This window comes from Bombyx mori, chromosome 7 (genome assembly GCF_030269925.1).
Source record: "Bombyx mori chromosome 7, ASM3026992v2".
NCBI classification, from domain to species: domain Eukaryota; kingdom Metazoa; phylum Arthropoda; class Insecta; order Lepidoptera; family Bombycidae; genus Bombyx; species Bombyx mori.
In genome coordinates, this window is record NC_085113.1 from 4,938,286 (window position 1) to 4,955,566 (window position 17,281).

Here is a 17,281-nt window from a genome sequence, read left to right on the forward strand (position 1 = left end):
ATAAGTTCTAAGGTCTCGATATAGTTACAACGGCTACCTGTCACCCTTCAAACCGAAACGCATTACTGCTCACGGCAGAAATAGGCGAGGTGGTGACTACCCGTGCAGACTCACAGGAGGTCCTACCACCAGTGTCTCTTTGAATTCACTCGACTGCGAATTACAAAAAGTACATTTTATAAACATCTTGTTTTTGTTTTTCATTTTTCAGGGCACATTCTCGCTTATAGTGGAAGCGTGGCACGACAACAACGACACATCCAGAACTGACGGTGAGTAAATTAAAAAAAAACTTTATTTATACAAAAACTTAAGACAAACAAACACCTGCTCGTTAAACGCTATTCCTAGTTCCTATAATATGCCTTATTCATTAACGACAATAATAGTCCGTACCCTCACTATAATGCAGATGGTCGATCAGTATCGCTAAGCTCGACACGCTAAATACTCCTTCAGACGTTTGATTTACAACTAGCTTTTAACGTACATTATGATAAAAAGAATCGTGAAAAAAAAAATCGTATCGAAAATGTAATAATCACATCACGTAGTCCACGACTCGCTCACATTCAGGTTTCACTGTAATTCTGGGTGTTTATCGTTCATTTAACGAACAGTATGTATATTTGAATGCTCATATTATCATATCGTGGAAGACAAAAATGTTCCCATGGCGTTGTCGATTTGTGTTCCAAGCACGCCGGCTCGCGCGTGATTCGCTTCGCAATGCCCGTACTATTCTAATAAACTCAGCCTTCTGTAGGACGAAAATTTAGTAGAAATGTTCTAATGTATTCGTATGGCCGTTGACCGACACGCACACGTCGCCACGAACATAAATTACATAGGATAAATTGGTTACCCAATTTAACTAACATTGTATAAAAGCGAAACGGATACCACATGCTCAAATATTATTTTAAATGGTACGCCAATAGGGCGTTGCGGGTGCAGACCGATGTCACGAGATTTCTAATCGCCCAATAAAGAATCGACGTTTATAGCTTACAGCCTGTACCTACATGCGAAGTGGCGTGACCGCTAAAACCTTTCAGAATGAAATGTAATCAATCCATTGACTCGTAAAAACATAATGATCATTCGCATCCTTTAATACCTTAATAAACATATAGTTTGAACATAGAAGTAGGTGTTGCTTGAAATTTTCATATTTATAAAAATGGCAGACGCGAAAACAGGTCGGTTCCGCCCCAATCTTAATTAGATTTTCATCCTGCGCTGCACTCTGACCGACATAATTACTACTCGTCGGACAGGTAACAAAAACATCGGTGATTTACTTATGAGATTTAAAGATACCACGAGGTGTGTCTACAGGCCGGTTTACCGAAAATCATTAGCGTCCGAATTGAATAGGTTAGGATGGGTATATTTTTAATACGGCTCGGGAGCGATGGGCGGCGCCTCCTCACTACCGAGAAACGTAACCAACAGAAATCTAATCAAGCGTAATAACAGGTTACGTGCAAGCCGTTTGTGTTCACTCACTATCTACTCACTGACTTAATGCTTAATTAAATCACATTTGGATTTTAATCCGCCCGTGGTACGTCTAAGCAGCTGCGTGCGACTTAGAAAGCGACCGTTGCGCTTTGCACAAAACTAATCGTTCACCGCGACCCCCGAACATTTTTATGCACGAGACGATCCGTGAAGAATGCGATTGTGCGACACACGTATAATGAATTCAATATATCATAGATAAACAAGGGCCTTCTGAGATCCCGAGGATTCACGACTGTGAAAGGAATATTCGTGTCGAAGAATATAATAATAGTCTACCGGCAATTTCGAATGACGCTTTTGCGCTCACCGAAATCTTTTGTGTTGCGCCCGAGGCGAAGCAACCGCACCTGGTCGAGACTAACGGACGCGCGCATTGTTTACTTAGTTCGCGTTAAAAAATATACCTCCGAGGGAAGTCAGGTTTACACTACGTCTTTCGTCGTCGTAGGGCTTGAACTTCATAAAAAATCACGGAAGACGCTCCGGAAGGCTCAATTTATGATGTAACAAGCGACTTGGCGCTCTCAGGAAGCGCTGTCGACAGATGCTCAGCATATGCCCCGCGGATAGTTGGGCACACTCCCGGTCTGTCTTTTGTTCAACGGGAAGGTATTCTCGGACCATTCGATTATGACTCGTGTAAATTAATTTCACGTGAGACAAACGCGTGAACATTTAAGTGTGCGAGATTGTGTAGAGTAAGTATCGGGGGGCAGGTCGTCGCGTCGCCTGAGGCCGGCTACTGCTTGCCGCGGCCTGGCATTACACGACCGAGATGGGATTATCGATACAGTTATGTTGTGACGGCCCGCTTATCTCAGTCCGGCTGTGCGTTATTAGTCAATTCGTTACTGCGGCTAGCTCCTCGTGCGCGGTTCCCACCACTCTCTCCGGTCTCATTATGATTACTTTACAACGTTAATTGCCTTTCATAAAGGTTAACCGTTCGTATGGAAATGTAACTAGTACATTGCGCAACCCTAGGCATTCATTGAGCGTTCGCTGCGGAACCAAAAATGTACATTTTCTCACTAAAACAATGGCGAATCCGAAACGTCATGCGTGTCTTACGCGAAATCTCTTAAACGTCTTCATGCGGACTCTCGAAGTTGAGAACGTCGTACACTTGAGTTGTTTATTGTATAAGAGGCGATGGAGGTCTCCGCGGCGCACTCACTGGCCTCAAATGCTCTTAGAGATAGAAGTGGGCAGTTTTATAAACAAAGGGAGTGGCGTCGTCGCTCGGACGGCTCATTGATGAGATGTTCCCACAGAGCGCCGCGGACCGGCCGGGCAGGTGTCCGAATCGAGACGACTGGAAAACGACGCGTCGACTCAGCGACGCGGGCCTTAGACGCGGAAAACGGTCGTCGAACCAACCGAGTCCACGTTTTCGATTTCATTCATACACCACGAGTTCTTAAAGATTCTGATATCATATAATAATAATAATTTATTTAAACACTACATAGTATAAAACAAAGTCGCTTTCTCTGTCCCTATATCTGTCGGTCACTATGTATGCTTAAATATTTAAATCTACGCAACGGATTTTGTTGCGGTTTTTTTTAATAGATAGAGTGATTGAAGAGGAAGGTTTATGTGTATAATAACATCCATTAAATACTGGAAAAATCAATAATAAATTACAGTTTCCGAAGCGAAGTGAGGGCGGGTCGCTAGTAATATTATAAAGCTGAAGAGTTTGTTTGTTTGAACGCGCTAAACTCAGGAAATACGGGTCCGATTTGAAAAATTCTTTCAGTGTTAGATAGCCCATTTATTAAGGAAGGCTATAGGCTATATAACATCACACAGAGACCAATACAAACGGAGCACCAATAAATAATGTTTCAAAATCGGGGCTTTTTTTCCCTTTTGAGAGCTTCCGCTGCGTGCGCTGCGGAAACGGTTAAACTTTCGCTAAAAGAATGTATGACAGAATTGTTCCCCTTTAAAAAATGTAAAAAAAAACCGCAACGGCATATGTCTATATGTTAAGGTTGGCTCACTATAACGTTTTTTATGCTAACCAAATTTGTTCTAAATTAAAGCATTATCTGTGAAGGTTTTTTTTTTATAAAGATGAGTTATTCTTACCTTATCCTTAAAATTTAGCGTCATGCCAAAGTAACTATTCCACGCGGACGAAGTCGCTGGCAAAAGCTAGTATAATAATAAAACCCAAAACCACGATACGACGGTAGATCGCGTGCAATCCCCAAAAACTGTATACAGACAGCCTAAATCGTGTGCGTTCGCTTCCAATAGCTCAGCAACAAATTATTGGTTATTTGGCTTTCTTTTGTTTTTGTTTATCGGTCTTCGCCGTTCGAATTTATTCTCATTTTATTTGTAGTGACCTCTGGGTCTGTAATTACATGTTACCCGGCGCAGCAGCGGCGGGCAGCACGTACTCACAATCGAGTCCTTCTTTATATGTGTTATTTATTTGTGAATCGAGACTACATTAATAGACACGAACCTTCAGTTTCATTTAATAGGTGATTTAAAATTATAACTAACAGTTCAATTTTAAAATTATTGAACTTAATCCTATAAAATGTAAGCTATATGGTATAAAAAAACTGTTTTATTTTTTTAATTATTGGGAATGGAATTTACAATTAATTTCACCGGTACAGTAACAAAGTTGAACACCCTTTGTAAGCACGGTCCTGGCGCACTAAGCACCGAAGTGTAGAACTACAAGTCCAACAGAGATGCCATATCTCTCGAGTGCACATTCGAAATAGCACCCGCAAAGTTCCCACACCAGAAGAATGTTCTAAGTCATCGCAGCCTACTTTAAATTTCAGAACTGACCTATCTCTAATTGAACAAAATTACTGCCACTCGAAGCACTAAAAGTTCATTATTTACTCAACGAACTGAACATAAATTCCTCATAATAATTTAATAGGTCCCAAAATAGTCCGGTGAGCAGATCAAAGATCGTTCACATGTGAAGTGCATCTCTAAATATCGTTCTTAAACGCTGGTATCGACGGTGCCGGAATAAGGCATAGTGCACACGATTTACGGACACGGTATACGCTTACACAGATCGTATCTGTCCAATAAATCTAAAAGATAAAACGCTTCTCCAGCGCTCGTGTGCTCCTCGCCTAACGAAAACACAATCAATCCGATGATATCAATTTATTCCTATGTTTCTGTTCGTTTAATACCGCATTTCGTCGATTATGAAATATGCCCGGCATTTCCATTTGTTTGGCCGCTCTGTACTCTATATATATATGTATTTATAAAGAATTTATTTTAAATTGTAACAGTTTTATAACCTCAGAACTATTGACCTGTTTTCGTATATAGAACACAAATAATCCGGTCACTGTGCTATTTTCAGGTACAGATTCATCTGTAGGTAATGATCGTGTACGACACGAGACTAGTGGCTATAGAGAACGTTAAAACAAAAAAAAAACAAAAAAAAGCAAAAGAAGCATTCGAATACCATACGCCACAAAATTAGTTGGGATCGATCGTTTTTACGTACCTTTTAATTTTGTTTCGCGTCTGGTTTAATTTTATCTGTCGGGATTACCGGCTTAGGAATGTACCCGGCGTGCAATAAGAATAAAAAGCGGCCATACACGATGAGAAATAAATAAAGGTAGGACTGGTCGCTGGCTGAGATTTCTCGGCTAGGGTTGCTGGTAGAACGTAGCTCTATATAAAATAGTCGGTCTGCGTACAGAATGAGTTTAAATTCTGTTTACAATTTTATGGGTAGCTGACGGATCTTTATCGTTAGGTTAACGAAATGATGAGAATTCGAATTCGTCTGATAAAACTTAACTAGAGATACTTTCTCGGAACTACATCAAGACAGCCCTGCCACAAGTGGTCCATTGCTTTGCTCGGGTGAATAGAGTGGCAATTTTTTGAACTGTAGAATCTTCACATACCAGTTTTTATGGGCACTTACGTAACGCCATCCAGACCGGCTCCGCGTGTTTTTCTAAGCAATTTCTTAGCGTAGATTACAAGTAACGAGCATAAAGAATGTTGTTAAGTTTTAATCAATCACACAACAAGCGCCCGAGTCGAATCAAAACAGTGAATCAGAGAAGGGAACAATGAGATCTCACGGCTGAATGCGGGCGTCAAATGGTCGACATTAACAGGTCAATTTACTTCTTTAATCCGTTCCCACGGTGATAAACAAATAACGTAACGTGTTTTTATTCCTATTTTATTAATTAAACGAATACCAATGGAATCCACCGAAAGCACGACAAAGATCGTAAAATGAATCCGTCACGCCTTCCTCCGTCGGACAACGCGTCGGCGTTCGCGAAACCTCCTCATAAAAACATTCGTTCCCAGTCTTTTGTTAGGCATTCGAATGTCTAATTTATAATTGCAGATATGGGCAACGTTCGAAAAATATCGAAGCCATCGAAATAAACCGTAAAATGATACATACCGTCCGTCCAAAAAACTGGTTAAGACCGCAATCAGGTTAATTGTGATATTTAAACGTTTCCGTGGCCAAACTAAATCACACGATTAAGTCACGACTAATCGAAAACTTTCTTGCAGATGCGTTAATCGGCCGAATGACGAAGCAAAGTGTGGCCGATGTCGGAGGTCCGTGGATAGAGGAGGAGCAGCGTTGGGGAGGTCCGTCCGAAGCCCACTTAAGGGTTTCGTTCCGAGTCACCTGCGCTCCCCATTACTACGGTGCCGGCTGCGCTGTGCTGTGCCGGCCCCGGGACGACAGCTTCGGCCACTACACCTGCTCGTCTGCCGGGGAAATCGTGTGCCAGGATGGATGGACCGGAGACTATTGTAGCAAACGTAAGTATTACTATATTACTTTAATATTATAAAGAGGAAAGATTTCTTTGTTTGTTTGTATTGAATAGGCTCCGAAACTTCTGAACAGATTTAAAAAATTATTTTATTGTTCGGTAGCTACACTATTCCCGAGTGACATAGGCATTAATCTTTTTTGAAAAAAATTAGGGATCCTTATTAAAACTCCAGTAATGTAACGCAAGGTGTAAAAAAATTACCTAAAATATTCTTTACATCGCGTGCCATGCGAAAACTATTGATGATAGAATAAAATAATGTACTACGACTTTGTAGAACACATACATTATTTACAAAAAGTGTCGCGACAGCAAATTTTTGTTAAAGACCCGAGCGGAGCCGGAGTGTACCGCTAGTTTTTAATAATCATGAAAAGAACATATTATGTGTTTTAGCTATTATGATCTTCAGAGCTGCATTTCATTCGAAACAAATCGTGTTTACACGCTTTGGTGTAACTAAGGAATTTTTTAATTATTTCATAATAAAATTAAAGGGTCCACAACAGTAAATGCGATGTTCCCATAAACCAAAAATACAAAATATAGAACATGCCACAATTCGTTTCATCCTCATTAAATGTTATGACAATTTTTAACTTCACATCCTTTCACGGACGTAATTACATTGTTCGTCTCATGCATAGAAACATATTATAATGATGTAATATAAATTCTGGGACACACCCAGAATTCGTTTGGAAAAGAAGTGGAGATCAAGATTTTGCGCGCGCTTAATGTAATACTACAAAAATATCTGGCCATTTAGCGTGATTTAATTGCATGATTAATGCGTGCTTTTTTTTTGTCTACTAGAGCTGATTTAATTTATCCGACTCTTAATCTGTAACGTGCTTTAATTATTTTTGATCGATTTTTTTTTTCGATCTCCGAATTATCGATTGATGTTCCATTAGGCCGACATGCGGATAAGCTGAGCTTTCCGCTCCGAATGAACTTATAACTCATCGTAAATCGTATCGTTAATTAGAACAACTATAAGTCGAAGACTTCCCGTGCTATCGGCCGACCTCCAAACAGAACTAGAGTTTAATCACGTTTTTAATCACAATAAAATACAGAGATAATTGTCTTAATTTCATATATTTAACTCGTATGTTATTGTAATGTTCAAGTTTCGACTCATAAAAATGTAAGTGTATGACGCATTCACTTCTTAATGGGATCATAAATTCCATTATATTTGTTACTACAGCGTTAATTAGCTTTTTTTTTTGTTTATTTCATAATCATATTTTAGCCTTTATTGTGTCAATGGCTCCGCGGTTCAAAGTTTAAGTGTCCATTCTATTCATAATTAAATACCAGACACCTCCTCGTTGAGGTCAAATAAAACTGAATTACCTAAATAACTCCAAATACTTACTGGTGGTAGGAGCTCTTGTCTGACTATTTCTGCCGTGAAGCAGTAATGCGTTTCGGTTTGAAGGGTAGGGCAGCCGTTTTAGCTATACTGAGGATCTTAGAACTATTATCTCAAGGTAGGTGGCGGCATTTACGTTGTAGATGTCTATGAGCTCCGGTAACCACTTAACACCAGGTGGGCTGTGAGCTCGTCCACCCTCTTAAGCAATAATTTAAAAAAACTTATAATTTACATATAAAATCTCCGTAATTTTACGTTTCCGTATATATTAATATTTATCATTAAAATCAATAGTAACATACATATGTGTTGCCGTGAATTGTTCCCGTAGTGAGCTTTTATTTATTTATTTATTACACTTCATGTAAAATTTACATTGGGGGACTTAATGCCTAAGGCATTCTCTACCAGTCAACCAAAGGTAGTGCAGAGTAAACAGTGGTAGGTGCCTTTAGTGATCAAACTATTAATAACTTTTATTTGTCACGGTTTATTAATAGCGTGTGACCGTCCCGTGTGGGCCGTTTCACATTTGTAAACAAATCTTTTGTATATACGGGCGGCGTCTATCAATAAAGCCTCGTGAGCGGTAATTTAATAATTCGAGTGTCATTAAGAGGTAGTGACGTGTGTTAAGCACATCGCTCGGTACGTGTATCGTAAAACAAAGTCCGCCTCAGATGCATTGTGTGTCGGGCGGATGTCGCGACGCAATCTCGGCGGCTCGGGCCTCCCCACCTGCCGCGGCGTTCCCACACTCGGGCGCCGCAAAAAACGCGACCGACTGAGACGGAAGAACTTGTTCCACGTAGCGCGCCATCTCGCTCGCACGCCAGGGCTGCCTGCCCGCGCAGCCTCCACGCATCACGATAACCACGAAATCACAATTTTCTGGAAAACCTAACGATTGTTATCCGTGGATCGTGTGTTCGATATTCGAAATGCTTTTGATATTTAAAAAAAAAAACGAAAGCTGTCGATTAAAACAAAAAACGCTCTGTCTCCAACTTTCACGTATAGTGGCCGAGTAATCTGAAACATCTATGGTAATAACCGACAGCCCTATCAGAGATGTTTGTATCGACTATTACGAAAATGTAAAAGCCAGAGAAGCGGTCGTAATGTAATGAAAACAACGTTACACGGTCGCGCACTCACACACGCCCGCAACGGCATACACACCTCGAACCGGGTCAAAAACACATTTAAACGCGAACCGAACACGAATCGAAATAAACTCCGCACTTGACCGTACCATGGATATCGGTTCGCGTCTGCGAAACGGTAACGCGTCTTCGGAGAGCGTTACGATCCCGAAAACCAACTTGCATGTCCCGACCGCATTATGCGGAGCCCGCCTCGTCCGTAATAATGGGTCGCGAGAGAAATCCTTTACCACCGCTCAATTTCATCTAATTGTTGACGAGAGTAAAGTTCTCACGATTATTACCTTCTGTTTTGAATTGCGAATCCCACGCGCACTCGGTTTCCGTTTCGGACGAAACCAGATGTTGAGATTTGACAAATATTTGCCGAGAACATGTGGGAAAGATCCACCGGGAAGGTCGCAGTTTTTGTCGTTACCTGACTTCGGGATGGCTGTATCGCCGAGGCCTTGATCGCACTGCGACGTACTGAGTCTTTCATTACAAATCGATACAAGTTCGTTGATATAAATTAATTAATACGCGGCGGAACAGTGCTACTGTAACTTTTTTGTGCCCACTCACGATCCAAATTGTTTTTGAAGTGTAATTTTTACTACCTTTTTACTACTCGAGGGTCAAGATAAGCTCGAGTGCAAGCGCCTGCTCCTTGGCGCGATGCAATGAGCAATAACATAGACACTTGAATCTTTGATCTATCTTTGTGGAACCGATTTACCGGTGGCGCCAAAGAGCATTTTTTCTCACTGCTCTCTTGTATTTTGTGTACTTATATAAATGAGAAAAGGCCGCGAGAATCGATTGTTTACAACTGTCATTTATTTTCGAAAGTACAAAGCTTTCGTGAAAGCGGAATAAGCTATATCAATTTCCTGCGCAATAAAAAAAAAGCCGCGATTATCTAGCAGTGGCGCGAATTTGCATGCCAATTTTAAGTCTGAGATTTAAGCCGATTTGCGAACTACCCGGCCGTGTTTAACAGTCGCAAGGATTAATACTCTGACTTACTCTTCACTCTCTATTTTGTCGAATTAATTCTGATAGTATATAGGGAGAGGACAGAGCTACATAATCCCTTGTATTTGTCGGATTTTATGTTCCGAATGTTTTCGAAGCTATGTGAAGCAACAACTTGATTCATCTGTTAAGTCTTTCAGTCCCTGCACAAGTCTTAATAATTAATATAAGTTGGTACTATCAAAATGGCGTCTAGTATTTTTCTAGCGAGTTAGGGGAATAGTAACGGTCGAGTGACGGTTATACTCCCCGCGCTATCTGCCCCCTTTGTATTCGCTCCGATAACTTACCCATGCGCACCCGACCGATACGACTCCGAGCCGCAAGTCTTATTACAAAAGACTACTTTAACTAACAATCGTTATACATTACTGGATTTACTTACAACATGTAAATCGATGTGAGCATTCGCTGCGGCATGTATGCGACCTCTTGACGCGAATCATTTGTCTTAATACCAAGGAAACTTTGGTAAGGTTCGCTGGTTCACGAACGTAAATCACTAAGTTAACGATGCGCAAACATCACGTCTAATTTAACTAGAAATACCACCATCTAGTCTTACTACTTGTAGATAGGAATTTAGGTAATTCTCGTATTAGAATCTTTGGGTAGTCATCATATTATTATATCGGTACAGCCAACCTAGCCATGTTGGACATAAGGCCTCTCCAAATCTGCGGCATTTATAATTTGCATTAAATTGATTGAAAGGTCAAGAAGAAGAGCTGATCATGGCTCGCAGTTACGAGTGTGCGAGCTGAGATAAATTGTGTGTGCGCGTGACCTCGCCCCCGGCTGGGAAGCTAACGAACCGCTCTCTTTGTGGCGCTCACCGTGTCCTTTACGACGGAACTGCGCTAAAATCTTCCCCGCATCCATTCCCATCTCAGTGACTAATCTCGAGTTTGCCCCTATTTATTATTTAAAAACCCATTAGCGAGAATACCTTTGTGCTCCTTTGTCTCGGTGATGCGCTAACGAACGTTTTGTTTTTGTTTCAGCAAAATGCCTGGCCGGCTGCGACTCCGAGCACGGTTACTGCACCAAGCCCGACGAATGCATGTGAGTACCCACTTCACACCTTTGTGCTAAATGACTAAAGAATCTCCCTCCGCTTCTAAATCATTCATCCGTTTCTTTGTTCCTCGAATAGAGAAAGGCGCACTTTTTAGTGGCTCGTTATCACGTTGCCTTTTACTCACGGTCGTTTCTCTTTAATTACAGATGTCACTCGGGGTGGGTGGGCAAACGCTGCGATAAGTGCGAGCCGCATCCGGGATGCGTCCACGGAACCTGCTCGAGGCCCTGGGATTGCATCTGCAAAGAAGGTTGGGGTGGACTTTTCTGCAACCAAGATCTGAACTACTGCACCAATCACCGACCGTGCAGAAATGGAGGCACTTGTCTTAACACCGGTCAAGGCAGTTATACTTGCGTGTGTCCACCTGAGTATACGGGATCGGACTGCGAGAAGTCTCTACACTCATGCGCCGTACGCCCTTGTCTCAATGGAGGCCTTTGCGTACCAGATGAAGGTGGCGAACTTTCCTGTACTTGTCCCCAAGGATACGAAGGAGCGCGCTGTGAGACGCGGCGACTTACCTGCTTTGATCGACCTTGTCACAACGGAGGAACCTGTGAACCGAAATCCTCCGGCTACGTGTGTGTATGTCCGGTAGGGTTCGCGGGCACGGACTGCGCCCTCGAAGCCGACCCATGCGCCGCCAACCCCTGCCGCAACGGAGCCACCTGCTCCCGAGCAGGCAACGGCTTCAAATGCACGTGCAGAACAGGCTTTAGAGGCAACCGATGCGAGATTGACATAGACGACTGCGCCGGCATCTTGTGCGAACACGGCGGGACCTGCGTCGACCTTGTTAACGGACAGAAATGTCAGTGTGCTCCCGGATTCCTCGGCCCCCGCTGTGAAACTCGAGTAGACATGTGCTTGACAAAACCGTGCGCAAACGGCGGCGAGTGTCTAGTTCTAGACAACGACTACGGGTGCCGGTGCCGGCCTGGCTTCACCGGCAAGGATTGCAGCATCGACATCGACGAATGCGCCTCTTCGCCGTGCCGGAACGGAGGAACGTGTCGCGACCGAGTGGACGGGTACAGATGCGTGTGTCCGCACGGATGGGGAGGGCGCTCTTGTACCGTGTCGCTGTCGGAGTTGGCAGCGAAACAGGCAGGCGGACACTTGCCGCGCGTAGGTGATTCCGACGAAGAGGAGCGGCTGTCGGCGCAGCAGGTGGCGTGGATAGCGGCGCTGGGCGCTCTGGTGCCGGCGGGTGCAGGTGCGGCTGCGCTGGCCGTGGTTTGCGTCCGGCGCCGGAGAGCGCGGGCGGCCGCCGCTGCCGACGCGGAGGCGCGCGCCCAGAACGCGGCCAACGCGGGCGGCGGTCACGTGATCCGCAACACGTGGGGCAAGTGCGACGCGCCGCCCCCTGAGTGTCAGAACGCGCACAACGCTGCCGCCGAGGAGTGCAAGCGCAAGACGCTCAACACCGAGAGCGCGCGCCTGCTCGCCGCGCTTGATCCCCGACTCTCCAGGCTCTCCGCAGACTCGGCGTATTGCGCGAATAGGTGAGTAACAAAATATGTAATAAATATTTTCTAAATTATTGAACTACTACTAAAGTAATTCGATTAATTCGAGGTAGACAGCGACAACGTTTGACGCCATTTGATTTTTTTATTACAAACATTTTAATTTCTATCCTGAAAAATTATACGTATCGTCCACCAAAAGAACTTGATGAAATACGCTTGACCGATTGTTATTGTCCACAGCGATACGTCGTTAGTGAAGCGGGCGCTGGAGGGCGGGGGGGTGTACGTGCTGGACGACCACTGCTTGCCGCCGACGTTCGCCACGCAAGTGTAGTGCTCGACGAGACTGGACACGATAATTTATTTATTACCGAACGGACGCTCTCGCGATTCAGGCTGTGCGCCGCGTGTAAATATAGCGTAAAGTGTAAAGTGACCCCTGTATAGACGGCTAGGTGTAAGCATTCGGATGTATTTATTTGTGAGTGCGATTCGTACGCCCCCTGTATATAGTATTGGCGCGACGGATCGCCAGTTCCGGCCCTGAGCACGAGTCCGTGACGTCACGCGGCGAGTCCGGGGCCGAGTGGTGAGTCCACTGTCTGCGATCTCTGTAGGTAACGTGCGAGCCACGCGCCCAAGCGCTGCGATCTGCGAGGACACGCACTAGGGGCGATACTAGATCTCTGCGTTTTAATAGATGCCATCGTCATTTACGTTGTGCTATAAGAAAATTTAATTAGACTAAAAAAAAGTTTTAACCGTTTCAGTTTTATATGATAGATTTGTTTTATGAATTGTGTTGTCGAACCGACCGGCTCCGCGCGAACATTCCAGAGCCAGCGCGCGCCGGTCCCGTACCGCCCCTACGAGCGAGCGCACAACTGATGCTATCCCTCTCGACTCGCACCGACATACAAACCAAACCGTGCGTTAAATAAGTTTTAGACTAATTTATATTTAAAATAAATAAAAAACACGCTAATTATGCGTTCATCACTTTTATATTGATTTATTATTGTTTTTTTCTTGTGATTTAACTAATTATTGTCATTTGTTCCTATGATTATTGTAGTGAATGATAAAAAAATCTTGTTGCGATTTTCTTGAAAATCGACTTTGATTTTTTTCCTTCTTTAAGCTGTACGGATGTAATTCAGTTAGCACAATAATGTAACGTTCCTGATACAGCGAAAGTCATTTTTGTATTGCACATATCGATCGATTCGTGTGTGTCGTCAAAAATCACTTTCGCGTCACAAAAATGTAAACATCACGCACGTAATTAGTCCATAGGTTTAACAACTTCAGTACTTATAAGAAACAAATTGTCGAAAGCTAAGTCATTGTGTATAAAAAAAAAACTATTAAGTTTTAGTGTTGTAAGTATATTCTCCATTACTTGTAAGAGTACTGCGACAATATAAGAAGCGTCAGGAGGCAACATAGGAGGTATTCCAGGTTGTTTTAACTTATTTATTTTTTTAAATAGGTGTGCAGCTGCAGTTTATTTACACTTTCGCCACTCGACCCGGCTCGCGCCCCGCGGGACGCGGTCCGGGCCGACTGCGGATCCATATGAAATAATTTATGTTAAAATACACTTATGAGACCTGTAGATATTACGATAAGTGCTAGATTATAATCGTATGTTGCCTTTTGTACACGAACGTAGATTAATGAAGGTTAAATCGACAAAATTGTAAAATTTATATCAAACTATGAATAGACTGATGACCAATAATAATTGTTCTTGTATTTAATTTTGTAAGATGACAAAACGGTACGTTTAAATTATGATAGAATCGTTAATGGAAATTACCAAACTATTTGTAAAGTTATTAGTGTCACGTTTTTGTACTTAAAATTGATCACGAATTAAACTAACTTTCATTTTTCTTTTTGAGAAGTTTTAAATATTGATTGCGTCTCAATTGTTTTTCATTCCGAGCAATAAAATGACAGTATTTTTAATTTATTTATTATGCCTGTATTATATTAAATGTGAATTTGCCTTAAATTTTATAAATAAATCATTGTTTAATTATTTTTTGTACTTAAGTTTACAATTGACTGAATGCTATTAATTGATTTGTATTTTGGACTCCTTTTTATTGAATCATTAATGTAATACATATTTTGCTTGCATTGTGTGAATATACTAAGAGTTAATTCTCAAATCATTCCATTCCTAAACTAGGTTGCCTTATGTAATCTTAATTATAATTTTGTCTATTATCTAAGTCTATTTTGCATGTAAAACCAGTAAATTAATCTATTTTCTCGTCTTTAAGAAACCTAGTGTCTTTCTTAACTTTTGGTATATTCACATGGTTTTTCGATTTCAAAAGAAAAATGAAAGCAAAAGAAACAGTGAATTCTATATTTAGCTACTACCTGAATAAAAGTCATATTATATTTGCTATTGCGGTGATAATTTTGCCAGCGAGTGTGTGACGAATGTGTAATTATGTGCAGTGATGCAGCGAGGATAAAATGTTAATAAACAATTGTTTACAAAAGATTAAACATTATTTTTTATTTTACCTCATACTACAAGAATAAATGCAGAAATTATTTAATGCATACAACACTTAGTTGAAAGAAACGGAGGTATTTTAGACGGGCACTAAAGTTTAAAATATAGTCATCATTTGGAAGTGTAAGTGACACTTCTTTGGAGATAGTAAAACTGAAGTTCTATTCAGAATGTTCGTTGTTGTTTTTATTAAGGTGGACTTTTATTAAAGATTCAAGGATATTGAAACGTAAGTTCTTCTCTGTCTGAAGTGTTCAGTTTTTTGAACGAGTGAAACGAAGTTTTATTATCATGTAACATTCTTACAACACATAACCTAATTAAAAAGATGTGGAACCGAATGCAATGTTGAATGTGAATCGGTACTTAACATAGATTGAAAGATATTTGACCTGGATATCCGCCCTGTATCGCGATAGCTACATTTTCAAGAAAAGTCTACATGTATAAGTTCCCAAAAATCATTCTGACCGTCGCTTCAGTCTACCGACAAACTCGCTCGGAAAATGATTTTCTTTTGTCCATTTTCCAAGAATGAAATGCTCGTAAGAAGTTTTCTTCCTCCTGTATATTTATCCGCTTAGTATTCATCGAATTGGTTTGGATCACTCATTTCTTCGTTTGCTATTATTTCCCATTACCATCGCATTTCCGTGACCCTGATCACAAATAGTCCATTTCTGCAGCATTTTTTGAGAAAATAGTATTTTTACCAGTTTACACTAAAATTGTAATTTCTCAATCCCTTTCACCTATTTCTAGCTATGTTGATGTCATATATCTTGATCTCAGGTATTTAATTGCTAAACTGGAGCTATTTCAAAATATTCTGCAATATACTCATATTTGGCGTGCGAATATTTAACTTTATTGAATTTCGTCATAAGCTCAAGTTCGTAGAGATGTTCGTGTCCATTTTCTTATTCCTTTTAAGGTAATTTGTTTTCAAAACTTGTGTCTCGATTAGAATCAATGGTTCACTTTAACGTTTTTAGATTCTATGGTTTGAGATGCCTAACTAGAACTTATATGTTATTTTTTTCCTTCCTAAGCTGATGGTCTAGAGTGTCTAGACTCTAGAGATCATAACCTTAACTAGTAGGTGAGCTCACGAGTCTCAAACCTGACGATGTTACGGGCTAACGAGTTCACGGTCCCCCTGGTGTACTTGAGACATGAGGTCGAATTTTCAATTGATTTGTCTAGTTTCGTTAGTTTCTTGAGAATTAATATAGGCTGTTCTCAAATCCACTGTCAATGGCTCCTGTTAACCCTCTAACAACGGAAACTCGTCTGCGATAGTACAACTCCAACTTAATTCCAGCCTCAAATTAGTTTTTTTTTAACTTGAGATCCGCGTTTCTGCAAACAATTTGGATCCGCAAATCAGACCCATAGAATGATAATCGTGATGTACCTACTCTATACTCTTTCAGAGGGTTGAGGATTTTTTTGATTTCTTGAATTTTTTGAAGATTTCTTAACGACACGAAGCGGCTTGGCTGTTCCAGGTATCTATTTCGTTGTACGTATAAAAAAAGTTGCAAATATAATGTAATTTTTTTATGCATAGCAAAAAGACTCCTTTGCTTCCTGAAAAAATAAACTTCAAAAACCTGCACTTAGTTACTTCTTCTCCAGCCTGATATATCGAAATACCTAATTAAAATGTTGCCTTAGAACCATTTCTTCTGTACTACCGAGAATTTAATACTGTTAGAGAGCGTCCCTTAAATACGTGAGGTGTTCTAGAGGGCAGATGACCATGCTTAATGAGAATGTCTTAAGAAATATTTTAGCGGTAGGCAGCGTAGCCCCTGGCATTGCTGAAGTCCATGGGTGACGGTAATCACTCACCATCAGGTGGGCCGTATGATCGTCTGCCTACAAGGGCAATAAAAAAAAACACGTTTTTTTCTAGCAGGAAAAGGTGTAAAATTGCAGGAAAAATTATTTCTAGATAGAAAAAAAAGGTCAAATCTGATACAATAGGGTTTGTCGTATTTGTCCGAAGACCGAAGCAAAGTAGTGCTCGAGTGTTTAGCTTCGACCAGCTGAAAATAAATTTTGCAAAATCCTGCCTGAGATTATGGGAGTGGGAAGGGAGTTGAGGAAAAGGGGAATACCCACTCTCCATAGTATGCTGGGCCCAAGATGGACATCAAATATTACTATAAAAATGGACTGTTTCAAATTTTTAAATGTATTGGATATCTAAAAAATATATTGAAATTGACGCCAC

At 41.3% G+C, this 17,281-nt stretch overlaps 1 protein-coding gene across 1 annotated transcript in view; it reads left to right on the plus strand.

Moving 5' to 3' along the window:
* Dl (delta) overlaps positions 1–13,119 on the plus strand; it is a 35,694-nt gene extending 22,575 nt beyond the window's left edge. Inside the window, 5 exon segments of the mRNA NM_001163899.1 lie at positions 212–272; positions 6,100–6,357; positions 10,949–11,009; positions 11,172–12,533; positions 12,741–13,119. Of these exon segments, the coding sequence (NP_001157371.1) occupies positions 212–272; positions 6,100–6,357; positions 10,949–11,009; positions 11,172–12,533; positions 12,741–12,834 (1,836 nt within the window). The 3' untranslated portion in view covers positions 12,835–13,119.
* The last annotated feature ends 4,162 nt before the right edge of the window (positions 13,120–17,281 follow it).